Below are 17,549 nucleotides of genomic sequence, written 5' to 3' on the forward strand. Positions count from 1 at the left end.
CAATGCTTCTTGGTCTCACTAACTTGACTCTTATTTAATATATTTATCTATTTAAATGTAAACCCTTTATAGGCAGAGCAGCATGTTTTAGTATTGCAGAAGAAGACTATTGCAAACTAAGTGTTTGTCATTCATTGTAAAAGGGCTTTGACATTTGGACATGTTCAAGATTATCTTTAGTCACAGAATCAAAATCTTCAGGAAGTGACAAAAATGGTAAAATGGATAAGAAAATGCCCCTGTTTAGCTGAATCTCCGAAGGTTGCATTATTCACAACGTCCAACTACCCACCTCTACGATCGTAATAAAAACAATCTGAAGCCCATGTCAAGCTCAGATGCATAAATATTTGACAATTTCAGATCGAAACTCAAGTGTAGCTATAGAATGTTTGTGTTGCAGAAGGTGTTGCAGGGATTCTGTTTGGAAACAGTACTGTGCCTTGGGAGAACAAGACGTCAAAGACTGAGTCGTTCTACCACAACAATACCTGTAGGCCCAAATCAGACTAGCTCACAATGCCTTACCTGAACTACTAACCTTCCTGAGTAACAGGTGATTTCAGAACATGAACCTTCAGTCCCCAAGGGAACTGTGGAAACAGATCATCACCTTTCGTTCTCACTCATGCATGTCCATAGTAAACAGAAGAAAGACACAAAGGAAGTTTACAATATATTTATTGAAATTATTATGGTCTATTTTGAAGCAGGTGTGTTGCGATTAGTAAACAGATCCAACTAAGCAACATATCAACATTATTAGCAGGCTGTAAACCATGAACAACCCAACCATTGGTCTCTTAGATTAGCACTGGAACCCATACCTGGTGTGTGTAGTTAGGTGGTCTGCATCATAGGTATAAACTCAGGTTATTACTGCCTCTGTTCCAAAACTGGCCTCTGTGCTGGAAATCTCCCCTCCAAGGGGCCGAGACACGGTTGACATGATAAGAACAACTGTGTTAGAAAACTACAGCTGTGGTACTGTGTGGGGTCTAAAAACATTAGGAAATGCTGCTGATTATGTAGAGGAAAACAGTAAACCATGGTGTTCTGCCTTGTACGAAATGTTCAGACTGAATCCCTGGAAGAGTCCTGAAAAAAAAAATATGCGCAGTATATTTCTAAAATATGTCACAAAAACAAATGCATTACGTGTGGCTGGGCAAAGCTAAGGCAGTCTAAAGCTGCCAATACGATCAACCAACGGAGACCCAGAATGGGGCCTGACAGTGAAATGCAGGAAATGATGGATAGTATAGAGGAAAAGTGAAGTATTGTGCCCTCACGATTTGTCAGCAGTAATCCGAAAATGTAATGCAGACGTTCTTTGTAAGTTTTACGTGCATAGTTTTTATTTCATGTTACATCTGTGGATAAAGGACAGCCGACACGTGTTTCGCCCTGGTGGCCTATAGGCCAAGGGCATTTACAAGGCAAGAGTCTGGTGTTGGTGCAGGTATAAATCATGATTCTCTAAAAAGCCAGATTCTGTGAAGTATCTCGTAGTTTTTGGTTGTGATCTCACCCCAGTTGGATTCTTCTATTTTCTTTGTGAAATCATCTTCCTCCTTTTTATGCTTGATGTGTTCCACTTCTGCTATATCGATGAGTTGGCGTATCATATTATTGGAGGCCCCCCTCAAGTTCTTTTCCCATCTCACAATCTGTTCTGATTTGGTTGTTTCTACTGAGGGAAAAATAGGAATCCGAAGGCCTCTCGGTATTCTCTCTGCTTCCAGATACTTTTTAAGACTGGCAGCTTCCCACCATTTTGTGTTTTTTTTCTTTAGCGATTTCTCTAAAGCTTGAAAGGTGGATTTTGCAGAATTCGGATTGAGTCTTTATCGGTTATGCAGAAGTTCCTGTGTTGGAAAAGAATTCATTTATTCTTCGGTTCCGTTGCTCTCTTCTATCTCTGCAGGTGGCCATGTGGTCAAATTCTTGATTTGCGTATATTTGAGATGTTCTTAAAGAATGGAGGGCAACGTAGCACAAAAGGGACCAGATTTTGAGGTTGTGGATAAATGTTTGGGTGGAAATTTCAGGGCCTCGGTGCTACAATTGTCAGGGCCCAATTGTGTTGTGACACATTGTGAGAAAGTGGCTCTATATACTGGACTAGAAAGAAGTACAGTGTGTATAGAGTCCACCAACCCCAGAGGTATAACAGAGGTTAAAGTGAGAATTGACCTTACTCTCCAAAGTGGTAGCTTGGTCGAGCAGTAAGGAAGTACCAGATGGCAGTGTAAAGCATTTGTTGTACGCACTCAGTCAGCAAAAGGTTTCACACACTCAAGGACTGAACTCCAGGCCAACTGTTTTTATATCCACAGATATAGGTGTTTTATTTTTAGAACCATCAGTTATAAAAATATACTTTTCTTGTTAGGAGTTCTCTCATGTAATTACTTTGCAAAGGAGCAATAAAGTTTGTGCACACAATTAATACAGTATTGGCAGTAAGCATCACAATCCTAAAACACACTAAAGCACTGAGCTCAATGGGTTTTCCACATGCAAGTACAGTTGATTACTATATAGATTACTTTAGTAGTCCCAAGACTATATCTTAGATTCAGTCCTGGGGTCTAAGCTGAAACCAGATTAGCAAAAACGTTTTAGTTACTGTAGTGAATATAAAGCAGTTTTAAAAGTTCACACTTAGAAACTTTTCAATGGAAATCTGACAATGTTATTCAATGGGAGAAAATTCAGGTTGCAGGTAAAGTACGATTGCGTTACTTTTGTAACCCAGCACTGGTCTCCTAGGGCCAGCACTGGTCTCCTAGGGCCAGCACTGGGGTCTTAACTCAAAACAGGTAGGTAATTACGTTTCAGTATTTCGTATGATTTTTAAAGAATATTTGCAGTTTTCAAAAGTAGACATTTAGAAGAAATTTCATAGAAAAGCAGACAATGGGTTCCTATGGAGAAAATACAGATTACTAGTAACCCCGCTAGGGATTACTTTTGCGGTTCAGTACTGGGCTGAAAGGTACAGTACTGGCTTCTCCCCTGATAACAGGTGAGTACTACTTCGGAATTCGTACATTGGCTGTTTTTATGTGAATATTTTCAGATTTCAAAACTTCACACTTAGAACATTTTCGAGTCAAAATGAGTCAGTGTTTCCAAAGGCAGGTAAGTAAATTACCAGTTTCCAGGTGAGTACTTGGTTGGTGAAGTTAAGATTCTGGGCATAGACTCAGGGGTCTCCCAGGGTCAGGTAAGTACAGTTAGTTCACTACCAGCGGGACAGGGGCGGCAGTGTGCAGAGGTAGGTAGGCCCAATGATAACCAATGAGGGAAGGGGGGCCTTCGGTTGTTGGCTGCTGGCTAGCAGGCCAAGCAGCTCCGGGTCCTGGTCACTTGCTCAGGGCAAGGGGGGGAAGTAGGATAGGGCACAGGGGTCACAGCCAGCGGCACTCGGGCAGCTGGGTGCAGGGTACTTTTGAGCCGTCAGGCACTCAATGTTATCCAATGGGAAGGGTCAAAAAGGAACAAAGGCTGCAGGCTCGGAACGGAGACTCTCCAGGAGCGACCAGCACTTCGAGAGGTAAGTTGGGATCTTGGAGCACAGGTAGGTACCCCAAACGGAGGTACATGGGGCTGTAGGGCACCGGGTGCAGGGGTGTCTTTGGTGTCGGAAAAGCTTACCCTTGGCTGGTCACGGTTGGGGTGGCCTCTGGTTCTTTGTCTGCAGGCGTTGGTTGGTTCGTCGAGGAGGGTCATTGGGCACTGGACTTCGGGTCCCAGTTGCCGGTGGGACGTTCTTGTGGTCTTGGTTCGATTGGGCCCGGCCCGGGCTCGGCGGGTGCAGAGTGGGCTGGTCCAGAGCTTCCTGGTTGGCACCAGGTGGATTGTTGCAGCAGAGCCTCTGCTGATGGGAGTCCCAGTCTTCAAGAGGGTCAAGGCAGGCAGGTCCTCCGGGTGTCCCAAGGTTGCTGTCCGCAGGAGTCGACGGGATTAAGCAGGAGCAGGTTCCAGGATCGACAGGCCGGTAGGGCTGGGGCCAAGTCAGTTGTTGTCGTCCTGTTAAAAGCTGAACTGCAGGTCTTCTTCTTGATCTTCTTTCTTCTTTTCATATCGGGATCTGAGTAAGGAAGATTCAGGGAGCCCCTAAATACTGAATTTAGGGGCGTTACAGGTATGGCAAGGTCCCTGCCCTGGGATGAGTACACCCCCTAGCCTGCTCCTCTCCTGTGGGAGGGGGGCAGGAGCCTAGCTGTGATTGGGCAGGGCTCCCCATCTTCAAGATGGCCGGAGCCCGGGGTCGTGCTTCACCTCGTCTCCCCCACCTGAGGGGTGGGGTTGGCACAGGCGGGCACCCCCCGTACTTGGCGTAGTTTTTCCCGCCAGTCTTCCCGCCAGAGTGGGGGCAGGACTGGTGGGGGCTGGTTGCTGGGTACAGCAAATGGTCTGGAGAAGCTCACAGAGGCGGCATGCCTTTGAAGCTTCCCCCTGTCCATCCTGAGGGAGGAGACATAGCACCTCGCCCAGGATGTGCATTGTTTCAGGCCCAGGAGAGCGGGGGCTCTCCTGCCCAGGGGTCCAGCAACATGTCTGCTGTGTGGCAGCCTCTGCAGCCACTCAGCCAGACGTGGATTGTAGGTTAGGTTTTCAGGGGACATATCTAAGATGCCCTCTGGTGCATTTTACATTAAATCTCACACTGGCATCAGTGCAGGTTTAATGTGCTGAGAAGTTTAGTACCAAACTTGTCAGTCTTCAGTGTAGCCATTATGGTACTGTGGAGTTCGTAATGACAACCTCCCAGCACCATATACTCTTAATAGCATCACTGCACTTACAGTGCCCATGAATGGCCCTGGGTACTGTAGGGGCACAGGGCTCGTGCACCTGGGCCCACACCACTGGCACAGGGCACCCAGCTAGAAGGGTGACTGATGTATGCCAGGGCAGTGGGTTTGTGGGCATGGCATACAGGGATGTGTGCCATGTCGACTCTTTGTTTAGTTCTGTACCTAGGCACTCACCCTGCCAAAGGCAGTGTGTGGGTACCCAGGTACAGGGCCCCTATAGGTGGCACAATAAGTGCTGCAGCCCTTAGGGGTCTTCTCTGGTCACCATGCCCTGGGTACCTAGGGTACCATTTACTAGGGGCTGATAGGTGGCTAGAGATGCCAATTGGGTTTTGTTTCAATACAGTTTTTAGGGAAGGAACACAGGCCCTGGGTAACTGGTTGACAGGAGCCCAGGGCACACTCAGTCAAAGCACATCAGCAGTCAGAAAAAAGTGAGGGCATACCAATGCAAGAAAGATGGCACTTTCTCACACACATTCCTCGCGAAAGGCTTCACCCAAGAGCCATTGTAGGGGTAAGTATAGAGGAAAAGTGGAGGACTGTGCCCTCACGATGTCAGCAGTAATCCGAAAATTGAAATGCAGACGTTCTTTGAAAGTTTTACGTGCGTAGTTTTTATTTCAGGTTACATCTGTGGATAAAGGACAGCCGACACGTTTTTCGCCCTGGTGGCCTGTAGGCCGTGGGCTTTTTCAAGGCAAGAGTCTGGTGTTGGTGCAGGTAGAGATCATGATTCTCTAAAAAGCCGGATTCTGTTAAGTATCTCGTAGTTTTTGCTTGTGATCTCACCCCAGTTGGATTCTTCTATTTTCTTTGTGAAATCACCTACCTCCTTTTTATGCTTGATGTGTTCCTCTTCTGCTATATCGATGAGTTGGCGTATCATATTATTGGAGGCCTCCCTCAAGTTCCCTTCCCATCTCACAATCTGTTCTGATTTGGTTGTCTCTACCGGAAAAAAATAAGAATCCGAAGTCCTCTCGGTATTCTCTATGCTTCCAGATACTTTTTAAGACTGGCAGCTTCCCACCATTTTGTGGTTTCTTTCTTTAGCGATTTCTCTAAAGCTTGAAAGGTGGATTTTGCAGAATTCGGATTGAGTCTTATCGGTTGTGCAGAAGTTCCTGTGTTGGAAAAGATTTAATCTATTCTTCGGTTCTGTTGTTCTCTTCAATCTCTGCAGGTGGCCATGTGGTCAAATTCTTGATTTGCGTATATTTGAGATGTTCTCAAAGAAAGGAGGGCAACGTAGCACAAAAGGGACCAGATTTTGAGGTTGTGGATAAATGTTTGGGTGGAAATTTCTGGGCCTTGGTGCTACAATTGTCAGGGCCCAATTGTGTTGTGACACATTCCTCACGAAAGGCTTCACCCAAGAGCCATTGCAAGGGTAAGTGTAGAGGAAAAGTGGAGGATTGGTCCCTCACAATTTGTCAGCAGTAATCCGAAAATGAAATGCAGACGTTCTTTGAAAGTTTTACGTGCGTAGTTATTATTTCATGTTACATCTGTGGATAAAGGACACCCGACACATGTTTCGCCTTGGTGGCCTATAGGCCGTGGGCTTTTTCAAGGCAAGAGTCTGGTGTAGGTGCAGGTAGAGATCATGATTCTCTAAAAAGCCGGATTCTGTTAAGCCCTGACAATTGTAGCACCAAGGCCCAAAAAATTTCCACCCAAACATTTATCCACAGGAAATGATGGATAGTAGCAAGTCATTATCAAAAACATATTCTTCCTCAGATTCTTTGCCCCAATAAGACTATTCATCTTCCTATCTATGAACAGACACAAAAATATTATTTCTGCCTGAAAAATGGCCAAAAAGCGCCTGGTTACCTCTGCTAAGACCTTGCTGAACATATCATCGCAATTTAGCAATATTTAGTTTAGAACTCTAAGCATCAGCGAATGATGCAGAGACAGAGGTAACTTTTCAGACCAGTAGAAAAAAGAACAGCCCAAATATACACCACTAAAGTTGAAAAACCTATATTAAAGCTGATGGTTAAAAGTCAGACTCGTTATAGGGCAGCCTGTATCCAAAACTCATTTTCTACAACGTTGTCAAGTGAAATCAAAGAGACTGAGTCACTGCCTTTCCACTGAGCAGCCCTAAAATTATCATAAGGTGAGAATTAAACCTGACCAAAGCGGGATGCGCATTTAGATCATACATAGCATACTTCATCCTGTTAAATAGGTCCTTGATCTTAGATTGCTTGATCAGGCTATAGCCCTTAAAGTCATTGGATGACTTGCAGTTCGATCACACGAATAAGGTAACAGCTGGAGCCATCACGGATAAGTTGTAATCAAATGTTATTAATGTCTTTGAGACCCTCAGAAATTCATTTGTCTCCCGTAATGCAATTTCAATATGAAACTTATTTGTAGGAATCCAAAAGAGCAGTACCTTAATGTCTGAACCCAGCTCTTCAGAGTTATGCAGGGGGACAATTCTTCATATTTTAACGTGGACTGCACATCAAATCGAACAATGCCATCAGAAGCATGCTACAACAAAACAAACAATCCAATCATTGATATATACATGTATAATAAAAACTTTTACATAGATTTTCTATGAACCGAGTGACCAGTTTTCACAAATACTGATACAAGGATCGTAAGTCAACATAATTAATTTTCTAAGGAATCAAAATATACAACTGTGTACATAGCAGGGCAGTTCCTTACTTAATAGGACTGTGAGGTAGGTCACACCAATATCAGTATTGCTGAAACTGCTGGTAAATAATGAAAACTGATTTTACATATGTTTCACCTTTAGAACAGCAAATATTTTGACCATTGCTGCATTTGTCTTTCATTCAAAAAGGCACAATCCTGCATTGTTTTTCTTTTGACCCCATTTTTTTTTTAATTGTCTTACAAAATAGACAAAACTAAAATATAGTTCTTATCTGCAGATCGGCTTCAGGACATTATATACTCCACAACAAACAGACTTAGCAATCATAAGACTCAGGATGGAATAGTGTTCAGAACATTTTAGAACTACAAGTTAATAATAATAGTGATTCTTGCATTGCAACAGCTTCTCAGTAAGTCTTCCACTCCAACAATTGCGAAATACACCAGCTTTGCTGCCTTTCAGTCTGATCCTTTTCTGTACACCTACTAAAATAGTATTCTGAGTTAGACTCAACAGACTGGGGACTGCATTAAGGAAGGTGAGATTCTGATTCAGAAGTACAAAAGTACCGACGGCACTAAAAGGTCTTGAGCACTGGGGTAATATAAGACAAACCTGTAGACATCTGATTTGTAGTGTTTGTAGCTTCACAATCTTTCTTTGGTGCTCAGACACACACAGTATTACCGCAATCCTAGCTAAACAACATGCAGGTCCTGGTCAGTTTAGTGTAGTGTAATAATTTAAGTGACAAGAGAATCTTTCTAATTAGTATAAGGCAAAAATAGGAATGTTTAACTACTTCTGTGAACGGATTGCTAAATTGTAGTTCAGAGGTGAACAACACAGATCTTTGAATGGTACATATGATGGAACTGTGTGCCTTTCAACAGTTGCTTGTAAAGTATTCCAATGCCCTTTGCAATGGATGTTGATCATACTGTATTGTGCGCTATATACAAAACCTTGCAGTATTCTAGTTACTGTGAATGTAGGACTTGAGTGTGAGAGCATAACAAAAGCACAATGGACTAAATAGTAAAGACAAAGTCCCACTCTAGCTTAGCAATAGTTGAATCTCCACACAGCATTGTTAACATGTTTCATTTATGATCCTGAATCACTATTTTACCATTGGCAAATGTTCAACGCGTGTTTTCATACCTGCTGTGTAGTAACTAACCAGTCAAAAACAAAATGAAAATAGATGCAAATAAGATAATTATTATTTAAAGTTCTCATTTATGGCAAATACTTTGCGGTGTAAACATGAAAGACATTTAAACTCATTTTAGATCTAGATTTCTGAAGCATACAGATATTTAAAACATACAACAAAAGGCAAGTTTTAAAATAGAAATCACACTTACAATGTTAAGCGGAGAAGCGCAGGAAACTAAACCATGGAAAGAAACTGTATAATCAACACAAACATCACTGAGGCTTGCCCACCAACGAGCAATACAGAATTCTAATGTTTTTCCACCCTACACAAAAAAGGAAAAAGGGAAAAAATCATTTTACTTGAATATTTAAACAGCCTCAAATAATTCTACTGTAGCTTCACTGCAACTCTCCGGACTTAACAAAATTACTACAAGATATTAACTCTGATTGTGCATTTAACGCAGCTTACAATAGGGCAAGTAGCCACATAAGAAGCAAGTTACTAACCTGTACCTACAAAGCTTCAGAGTCACATACTTGAATCATTCTCAGTCCTTGAGCTGGTAATATTATTTCAAAAGTAGTAAAAAGAAATGTAATAGAAAAGTAAAACCATTGACTTTATTATTCAATTAATGTCATTAGGAAAGACAATAACTTCAGTCAATGAGGTGAGAGGGCATTGGCCACCACTTCCACAAGAGGGTCCCATTGTTCAGCTTTCTAGTAAACTAGTTTGAAAGGATGTGTTGATGCACAGCCCCTGACTGGGGAGGAGAGAGGGTCATATGTGAATCTAGGAATGAAACCTGTAAGAAAGTTCCCCTTTTGGACATGGTCATCTCCACTTTCTGCCTGGTATTTGATGAAATTTTTACTGAAGTGCACTGGGTTCCTGCTAACCAGGTAGCCAGTGCTCTTTAACTAAAACAAGTGAACTGTGCAATTGTTCCCCAATTGGAAAGAAAGTTAGCATCTCTGTAAGTCCCAAGTGAATGGTACACTTGGTACATAAGACATGGATGTTAAGGAGCGACCCTAAAGGCTGCAGCATGTATTGTGCCACCCTAAAGGACCAACCACCAAACTCATGCAGACTGCCATTGTAGCCTGCCTGAAATGGTGCAGATATATGTGAAAGCATGAACTGGCACACGCCCCTGTGTGCCATGCCCACACACATTGCATGCAATATATGCAAGTCACCCCTACAGCAGGCCTCATAGCCCTACAGTAGGGTGCATTATATTTCATGTGAGGACATATCTGAGTGAGCAGATATGCCCCTGTGCTGTCTAGTTCAATTGCTAGATAGTACAAGGGAGCAGGTAATTACAAGTTCTCCAGCTACATGATGGCGCCACAAAAACCTATAGTGTTTGATATTAAACACCTGATCTTAGTAAATCCATACTGATGTCAGTAGTGGATTTATTAAGGTATGTACCCCAAGGTCACCTTGGAAGTGTTGTCTGAAAACCTACCAGCCTCTTAGTGTGCTGGCTCACTGGTATCTTCCAGCCTGCCACCACAGGCGAGTTTCTGAGCCCCTGGAGGTGAGAGCTCACACTCTGAGGTCAGAAACAATGCCTACTCTGCCAGGAGGTGTTTACGCCTCCTCCAGCAGGATGGATAGTGAATCTGCATACCAAGGCCAGAGGCTTCAAAGCCTCTGTCGCCTTAGACATGTGACCTAGACTTGCTCCAGACCAAGGAGATGCCACCCCCTGCCCTGAGGCCCATCTGGCACAAGGACAGGTGGGAAAGTAGATATGCAGGTGGGAAAGTAGATATGCAAGTAGGTGTGTTGCACCACCAGGCTAGTCACACCCCTAGCACAGGCTGCCGGATGTGCTCCACAAAGGGAGGAATCTACCATCTTGATTTTGGTCGAATTAGGAACTCTGGGACAGGGTTATACCCACTCCCCATAGGAAGTGGTCATATACGGGATGGGAACCCCAGGGATAATTAGCCCACTGTCTAATATCCATCACTTTCCTTAACACCACTAAATTCAGTATGTATGCAGCCCTTGACACAGAGAACTCAGATTCCCCTGACAAAAGAAGAAGGACCAAGAAGAGCTGAAGGCCCGAGAACTGCAGACTACTGAAGGACTGGCACCAACCCCTGCTTGCCAGCTCCTGTCCAGACAATCATGACAATCTGACTCATACTGCAGCTGTGCATCCTCCAAAAGCCTTAAAGGGCCTCCAGTACTTCGCCAAGCCTTCAGTCTCCCTTGAATTGGATGAACCACTTCCCTACAACCTGCAGATACTGACCGCAAAGTCTGGTTCACCGTTCTGCTGACCACCAATGCAGCAGTCGCCAAGAAGGAGAGATCTGTCCCTCCACCAACTGTGAAGACGACAGGACATATCGGGCTGCCCTGCACCAATACCTGGAGTACCAGACCCCTTGCAGCAACCAAAGCTTGTTTGAAGTCCAATCCAGGATCCAACGCTGAAACGACCAACCAGTCGATGAGGGACATCAGCATCACAGAGGCCAGCACAGAGAGTCTCCCAGGTGTCCTATTTTGGCCCACTATGCAGGTCTAAACAAGAACCGTGAGTGTACTTGACGCACAGGCCCAGCCAACCTAAACCTTCTGAACTTGAGCTCCCTGGCCCGGGTCCAAGACAACCAACTGTGCTCCCTTGCTCCCAGGGCCCTCCAAACTGAGCCCCCATTGGGAGAGCTGAGACTTGTCTCAAAGTACCCTATGTAGCCTGTTTCTAGGTAGACCCCTCTTTGCCTACGGTGTAGCGCGAAAGGCTAACACGTCCAACACCTCTGCACCCGGACACGCCTGGGCAGGCAGACTTGAACCGCCAGTGGTACTCTGGACCTTAGCCCCATAGCACCTTAAGTCCTAAAGGAGACCCCCGATATACGCTTGCAAATACCTGTATGCAGTATAAGTTTCTTTCTCCACAGCAAAGCAAAACTGCGTAAAAACACGTGTGTCACAGTTTTACTTACCTGTAAAAATGGATAACTTGAAAAGTACTTACCGGATTACGAAGTTCTTGGTGTTAACCCCTTTGCTGCCAGGCCTTTTCTCCCCATGTGCCAAACCTGTGTTTTGGCAATTTGGGGTAGTTCATGCTTAGGCCCCCACAGCTTTTTGTCCACATAAGGTATCCATGCCAAATTTGCGTCTTTTTTTTCACATTCCTGGGATTCTAAAGGTACCCAGGGCTTGTAGATTTCTTTGGAGGTTACCAAGAAATTAGCTAAAATGCAGCTAAATTTTGAGTTTTTCAGGAAAAAGTGCTGCAGAAGAAAGCGTCTGTTTATTTCCCCTTGGTATCAATGAAGGGTTTGTGGTGCTAAAATAACCATCTTCCCAGCTTTCAAGACCAGGCAGACTTTTGTCAGAAAACCAAAGTTTTCAACACAGCTTTGCAATTTTACTGTGACATAGCCCATTTTTCCTATTTTTTGTTCTTTCAACCTCCTTCCAGTTAGTGGTAGAAATGGGTGTTAAAGCAATGGTGGATCCCAGACAGCTATACATTCCAGAGAAGTAGACAAAATCCTGAATTCAGCAAGGGGTCATTTGCGTAGATCCTTCAAGGTTTCCCTATAGAAAGTAACATTTGAAATAGAAGAATGTTTAAGGAATATGCTACTTACCAGTATGCATCTGTTCTTGGCATAGAGGGCTGCAGAGTGGTACATTTATGAATAGATCGCCATCTGGTGTTGGGCTCGGATGATTGCACTTTGTTTTTCTTCTGGAGAAGTCTTTGTCGTCATAGGTGACTCCTCCTCTCGGTGTTAGTGCGCATGGGCATCGGCTCCATCCTTAGATTGTTTTGCCATAGTAGGGTTAGATGGAGTAGTGTAGTATAGTACATAAAGATATGCCCATGTAAATGTATCTAAATAAGATAATGTTGGGACAGACACAGGTTTCCGGGGAGGCAGGGAGGGCATGTACCACTCTGCAGCCCTCTATGCCAAGAACAGATGCATACTGGTAAGTAGCATATTCCGTTCGAGGCATATGGGCTGCAGATGGTACATTTATGAATAGATTGTACAGCAGTTACCTCCCTAGCGGTGGTCACCAGTGTCTGTCGCAACTGTTTGAAATAGAGTTTTTAATACAGCTTGGCCCACTCTGGCTTGTTGTGCAGCCTGTACATCAACACAGTAGTGCTTTGTGAATGTATGTGGTGTAGACCAAGTTGCTGCTCTACATATGTCATCTAGGGGAATGTTCCCTAAGAATGCCATAGATGCTCCTAGTTTTCTTGTAGAATGAGCTCTAGGAGGAACAGTTAATGTTCTCTTTGCTTTAATGTAACATATTTGTATACATCTTACAAACCATCTTGCGATGCCTGCTTTAGAGATAGGATTGCCCTTATGTGTTGGGGAAAATGCTACAAATAGTTGTTTAGTTTTCCTGAAGTCTTGTGTTCTTTCTATGTAGTACAAAATGGCTCTTTTAACATCTAGTGTATGTAGAGCCCTTTCTGCCACCGTCTGTGGCTTTGGAAAGAAGACTGGTAATTCCACTGGCTGATTGATGTGGAATGCTGAAATTACTTTAGGCAAGAACTTTGGGTTTGTTCTAAGAACCACTTTATTCTGGTGTAACTGTAGGAATGGTTCTTGTATTGTCAATGCCTGTAATTCGCTTACTCTTCTGAGTGAGGTAATGGCTATAAGGTAGGCCACCTTCCATGTAAGGAATTGTATTTCGCACCTATGCATAGGTTCGAAGGGTGGCCCCATTAGTCTGGTGAGTACTACGTTGAGGTTCCAGACTGGGGAAGGTGGTAATCTTGGTGGAATGACTCTTTTAAGACCTTCCATGAATGCTTTTATCGCTGGTACTCTGAACAGTGATATGCGCTGCCTGTTTTGTAGGTATGCTGCTATAGCTGCTAGATGTACCCTGATAGATATGTACGCTACATTACATTGCTGTAAGTGTAATAAGTAGCAAATAATCTCCCTTGTTGATACGTCTAGAGGGTTGATATTGTTATTAGTACAGTGTATAGCAAACCTTTTCCACTTAGCTGCATAGCATGCTCTGGTGGTTGGACGTCTCGCTTGTTTAATTATCTCCATGCAATTTGGGGGGAGATCTAAGTACCCAAATTCTAGGATTTCAGGAGCCAGATCGCTAAGTTCAATTGAGTTGGATCTGGGTGCATTATTTCTCCATGGTTCTGTGTAAGGTGCATGGGTAGAATTCGTAGCTTTTGATGTGGCACTTGTGAGAGTTGCAAGAGCGTGGTGAACCACGGCTGTCTTGCCCACGTGGGTGCTACTAGTATCATGGTCATTGAATGTTGTTGCAGTTTCCTGACCACTAATGGGATTAGTGGGAGAGGGGGAAAAGCGTATGCAAATTTGTTGGACCAATTTATCCATAACGCATTGCCCTGCGACAGGTGATGTGGGTACCTGGACGCGAAGCTTTGGCATTTTGCGTTCTGATGAGTGGCAAATAGGTCTATCTCTGGTTGTCCCCATCTTTGGAAGAATGGCTGCAGTATTTGTTGGTGCAGTTCCCATTCGTGTATTTGTTCCGACTGTCTGCTTAAGATGTCTGCTATCTGGTTTTGGACTCCTGGTAGGTGTTCGGCTAACAGATAGATGTTTTGAGGAATGGCCCATCTCCAAATTTCCTGTGCTAGTCTGGATAATTGGAGAGAGTGCGTCCCCCCCTGTTTTTGAATATAATACATTGCTGTCATGTTGTCTGTTCTGATCAGGACTGCTTTGTGGATAACATGTATCTGGAAGGCTTTCAATGCTAGAAACACTGCCAGTAGTTCTAGATAGTTGATGTGCAGTGTTCTTTCCTGCACACTCCACCTTCCTTGTACTGTGTACTTGTCCATATGTGCTCCCCATCCGGTGAGCGATGCGTCTGCTGTTATTGTCACCTGTGGAATTGGCTCTAGGAACGACCGCCCCTTGGTAATGTTTGTTCTGTTCCACCACTTCAGAGAGCGGTGTGTGCGGTCGTCTACCAACACCAGATCCGTAATCTGCCCTTGAGCCTGATTCCACTGTGTCGCTAAGCATTCTTGTAGCGGACGCATTTGTAGTTTTGCATATGGTATTAGCAGTATGCAGGATGACATCATGCCTAATAGCTGCATGAACACTCTTGCTGTTAGTGAGTGTTGTGGCTGAAATCTTTGAATGATTGTAAGCATTGTTTGGACCCTGAATGGGTTGGGGTACACTTTGGCTTTTTCTGTGTCTATAGTAGCCCCCAGATATTGTTGAACCTTGTTTGGTTGTAGGTGTGACTTTGTGTAGTTCACCGTGAACCCTAGCTGGTGTAGTAGCTGAATTGTCTTTTGTGTGTCTTGCAGACACTCCTCTTGCGACCTGGCTTTTATTAGCCAGTCGTCCAAGTATGGGAAGACATGAATTTGTTGTCTTCTTAGGTGAGCTGCTACCACTGCCAGGCATTTTGTGAACACCCTTGGTGCCGTCGTGACACCAAATGGAAGGACTTTGAACTGATAATGTTGTCCTTCTACCACAAACCTGAGGTATTTCCTGTGGGCTTTGTGAATAGGGATATGAAAGTAAGCGTCTTTTAGATCCAGTGTAGAAAGAAAGTCCCCTTTCTTCAGTAAAGGAAGTACTTGTTGGAGCGTGACCATGTGGAAATGTTCCGAATTTATGTATGCGTTGAGAGGTCTTAGGTCCAGTATTGGCCTTAGAGACCCGTCCTTTTTGGGAATTAGGAAGTATAGGGAGTATACTCCTGTTCCCTGTTGGTGCTGTGGAACCTTCTCTATGGCATGCTTTTCTAGCAGTGATATTACTTCTTGTTTTATTAGTGTCAGGTGATCTTGTTTCATTGGACGCTGTTTGGGGGGGATGTTTGGTGGGGTAGCTGTGAGTTCTAGGCAATAACCATGTTGGATAATTTGTCTTACCCACTTGTCTGATGTGATGTTTTCCCAGACAGGTAGGAACTGTGATAGGCGTCCCCCTACCGGTGTTATATGGTCTGGGGGAAGCTCTATGAAGTCACTGTTTTGGGGTTGGAGAGTTGCGGTTGTTGTTGTTTCCGCGACCTCTACCCTTGTTGTTGTTACCCCTGTATCCACCTCTAGAATTACCTCTGGGTGATGTAGGTGTAAAAGAGGTTTGCTGTTGGTTTGTACCTGTACTTTTGGATCATCCTCTATAGGTGGATCTACGAAAGGAACCTCTTTGTGTCGGCTGTTGCAATGCTCCCATTGATTTAGCCGTTTCTGTATCCTTCTTCATCTTTTCTAGGGCCTCATCTGTCCCTGTGCCAAAAAGTGTTTTCCCATCAAAAGGTTGGTTCAGTAACGATGTTTGTACCTCTTGTTTGAACCCTGACACTCTGAGCCATGCATGTCTCCTTAACATGATGCTTGTGTTTGTCGACCTTGCCGCAGTTTCTGCCGCGTCTAGGGCGCACTTTATTGAAGTGTTAGTAATTAACTTCCCTTCTTGTATAAGTTGATCTGCTCTCTTTTGATGTTCTTTAGGGAGATGTTTGATGAGTGTTTCTAACTCATCATAATGCGCTCTGTCATACCTTGCAAGTAGTGCTTGCGTATTAGCTATGCGCCAACTATTTGCCGCTTGAGATGCTACTCTCTTGCCAGAGGCATCTATTAGTTTAGACTCTTTGTCAGGAGGTGGAGCTTCTCCTGTAGATAAAGAGTTTGCTCTCTTGCGAGCGTTTGTGACCACTAGTGAGTCTAGAGGAATTTGCCCCTTAATGTATATTGGGTCTTTTGGAGCTGCCCTATATTTTTTATCAATTCTTGGGTTCAATACCCTAGCCCTCACTGGGTCTTTGAATATCTCTGATGTATGACTGAGAAGGCCCTTAAGCATTGGTAGTGTTCCTGATGTTCTTTGTGCAGTAGGTAGTGTTTCTAATAAGAAGTCCTGTACTTGAGGTTCTGTATGTAGGTCTACCTTATGAAATGTTGCTGCTCTAGTAATGAGTTGTGCAAACCCAGTATTGTCATCAGGAGGTGAAGGTTTTGAGGGATATGACTCAAGGTCGGTATCATTACCTGATCCCACATTATACTCTTCCCATGGGTCTGCCTCCTCTGGGATTGTGTCCTCATCATCCCCAGGGTGTCCCCCCTCCCCTGTGTCACTCTCTCCATCTGTTGTAGGTGTAGATGGGCGTGTGGGAGGAATATCTGGCCTATTGTGAGGAAGAGGCGAAGATGGTGTGTGAGGTTTGGGAGAAGGGGGAGGAGTTGTATTCGTCCCCATTGTTCTCTTCTTTGGATGAGTCTTGTCGTCCAAATGTTCATGTTTCCTCTTTTTAGGTAGTTCTGTGGCTACCTTGCCAGTCTTTGGGTCAATAAACAAAGTCTTTTGTTTAGGATCCGTTCCGTGTTCCTGTGTCGGTACCGCAGTTTTCGGTTCCGAAAGGTGTTTTTTCTTTGAAATGTCCATTTGTATTTTCGGTGCCGAAGTTTTGTTCGGATCCGACTTCTTCGGTATCGAAGATGTCCCCGGTGTCGAGGGTGTTTTCGGCGCCGAAGCGTGCTTCGGTGTCGACATGGACTGCTTCGACTTCGAGCTTTCCTTGACCTGGTGCTTCGGTGTCGATGTGGTCGGTTTATCGGAACCGGAACCACTATGATGGGGGACCGAGTGTTTCGGTTTCTGTTTCGTTGCCGGGCTCGAAGGCGGGGCGTTGGAAACTTTTTTCGGTTGTCTGACCGGGCTCGAGGGCGGGGTCGACACCGTGCGGGGTCTGTTTTTCGGTAAAGGGACGTCGTCACTCACGGTTTGTTGGACGTCGATTTCCTCGACGTCGGACTCGTCCGCTTCTGACCCCGCCTCGTCGGCCTCTTCTTCCTCCTCTTCTGGGTGCTGGTCCT

At 44.4% G+C, this 17,549-nt stretch overlaps 1 protein-coding gene across 2 annotated transcripts in view; it reads right to left on the bottom strand.

The window, feature by feature from the left end:
* TPP2 (tripeptidyl peptidase 2) overlaps positions 1–17,549 on the bottom strand; it is a 596,335-nt gene that overhangs the window by 303,043 nt on the left and 275,743 nt on the right. For both annotated transcript variants that reach the window (XM_078658083.1, XM_078658084.1), the window contains exons 18-19: positions 8,862–8,978; positions 7,249–7,349 (exon numbers count right to left, since the gene is read on the bottom strand). In XM_078658083.1, the coding sequence (XP_078514209.1) occupies positions 7,249–7,349; positions 8,862–8,978 (218 nt within the window). The remainder of the gene's footprint in view (positions 1–7,248; positions 7,350–8,861; positions 8,979–17,549) is intronic.

The sequence above is a fragment of the Lissotriton helveticus genome, chromosome 8 (assembly GCF_964261635.1).
Source record: "Lissotriton helveticus chromosome 8, aLisHel1.1, whole genome shotgun sequence".
NCBI lineage: Eukaryota > Metazoa > Chordata > Amphibia > Caudata > Salamandridae > Lissotriton > Lissotriton helveticus.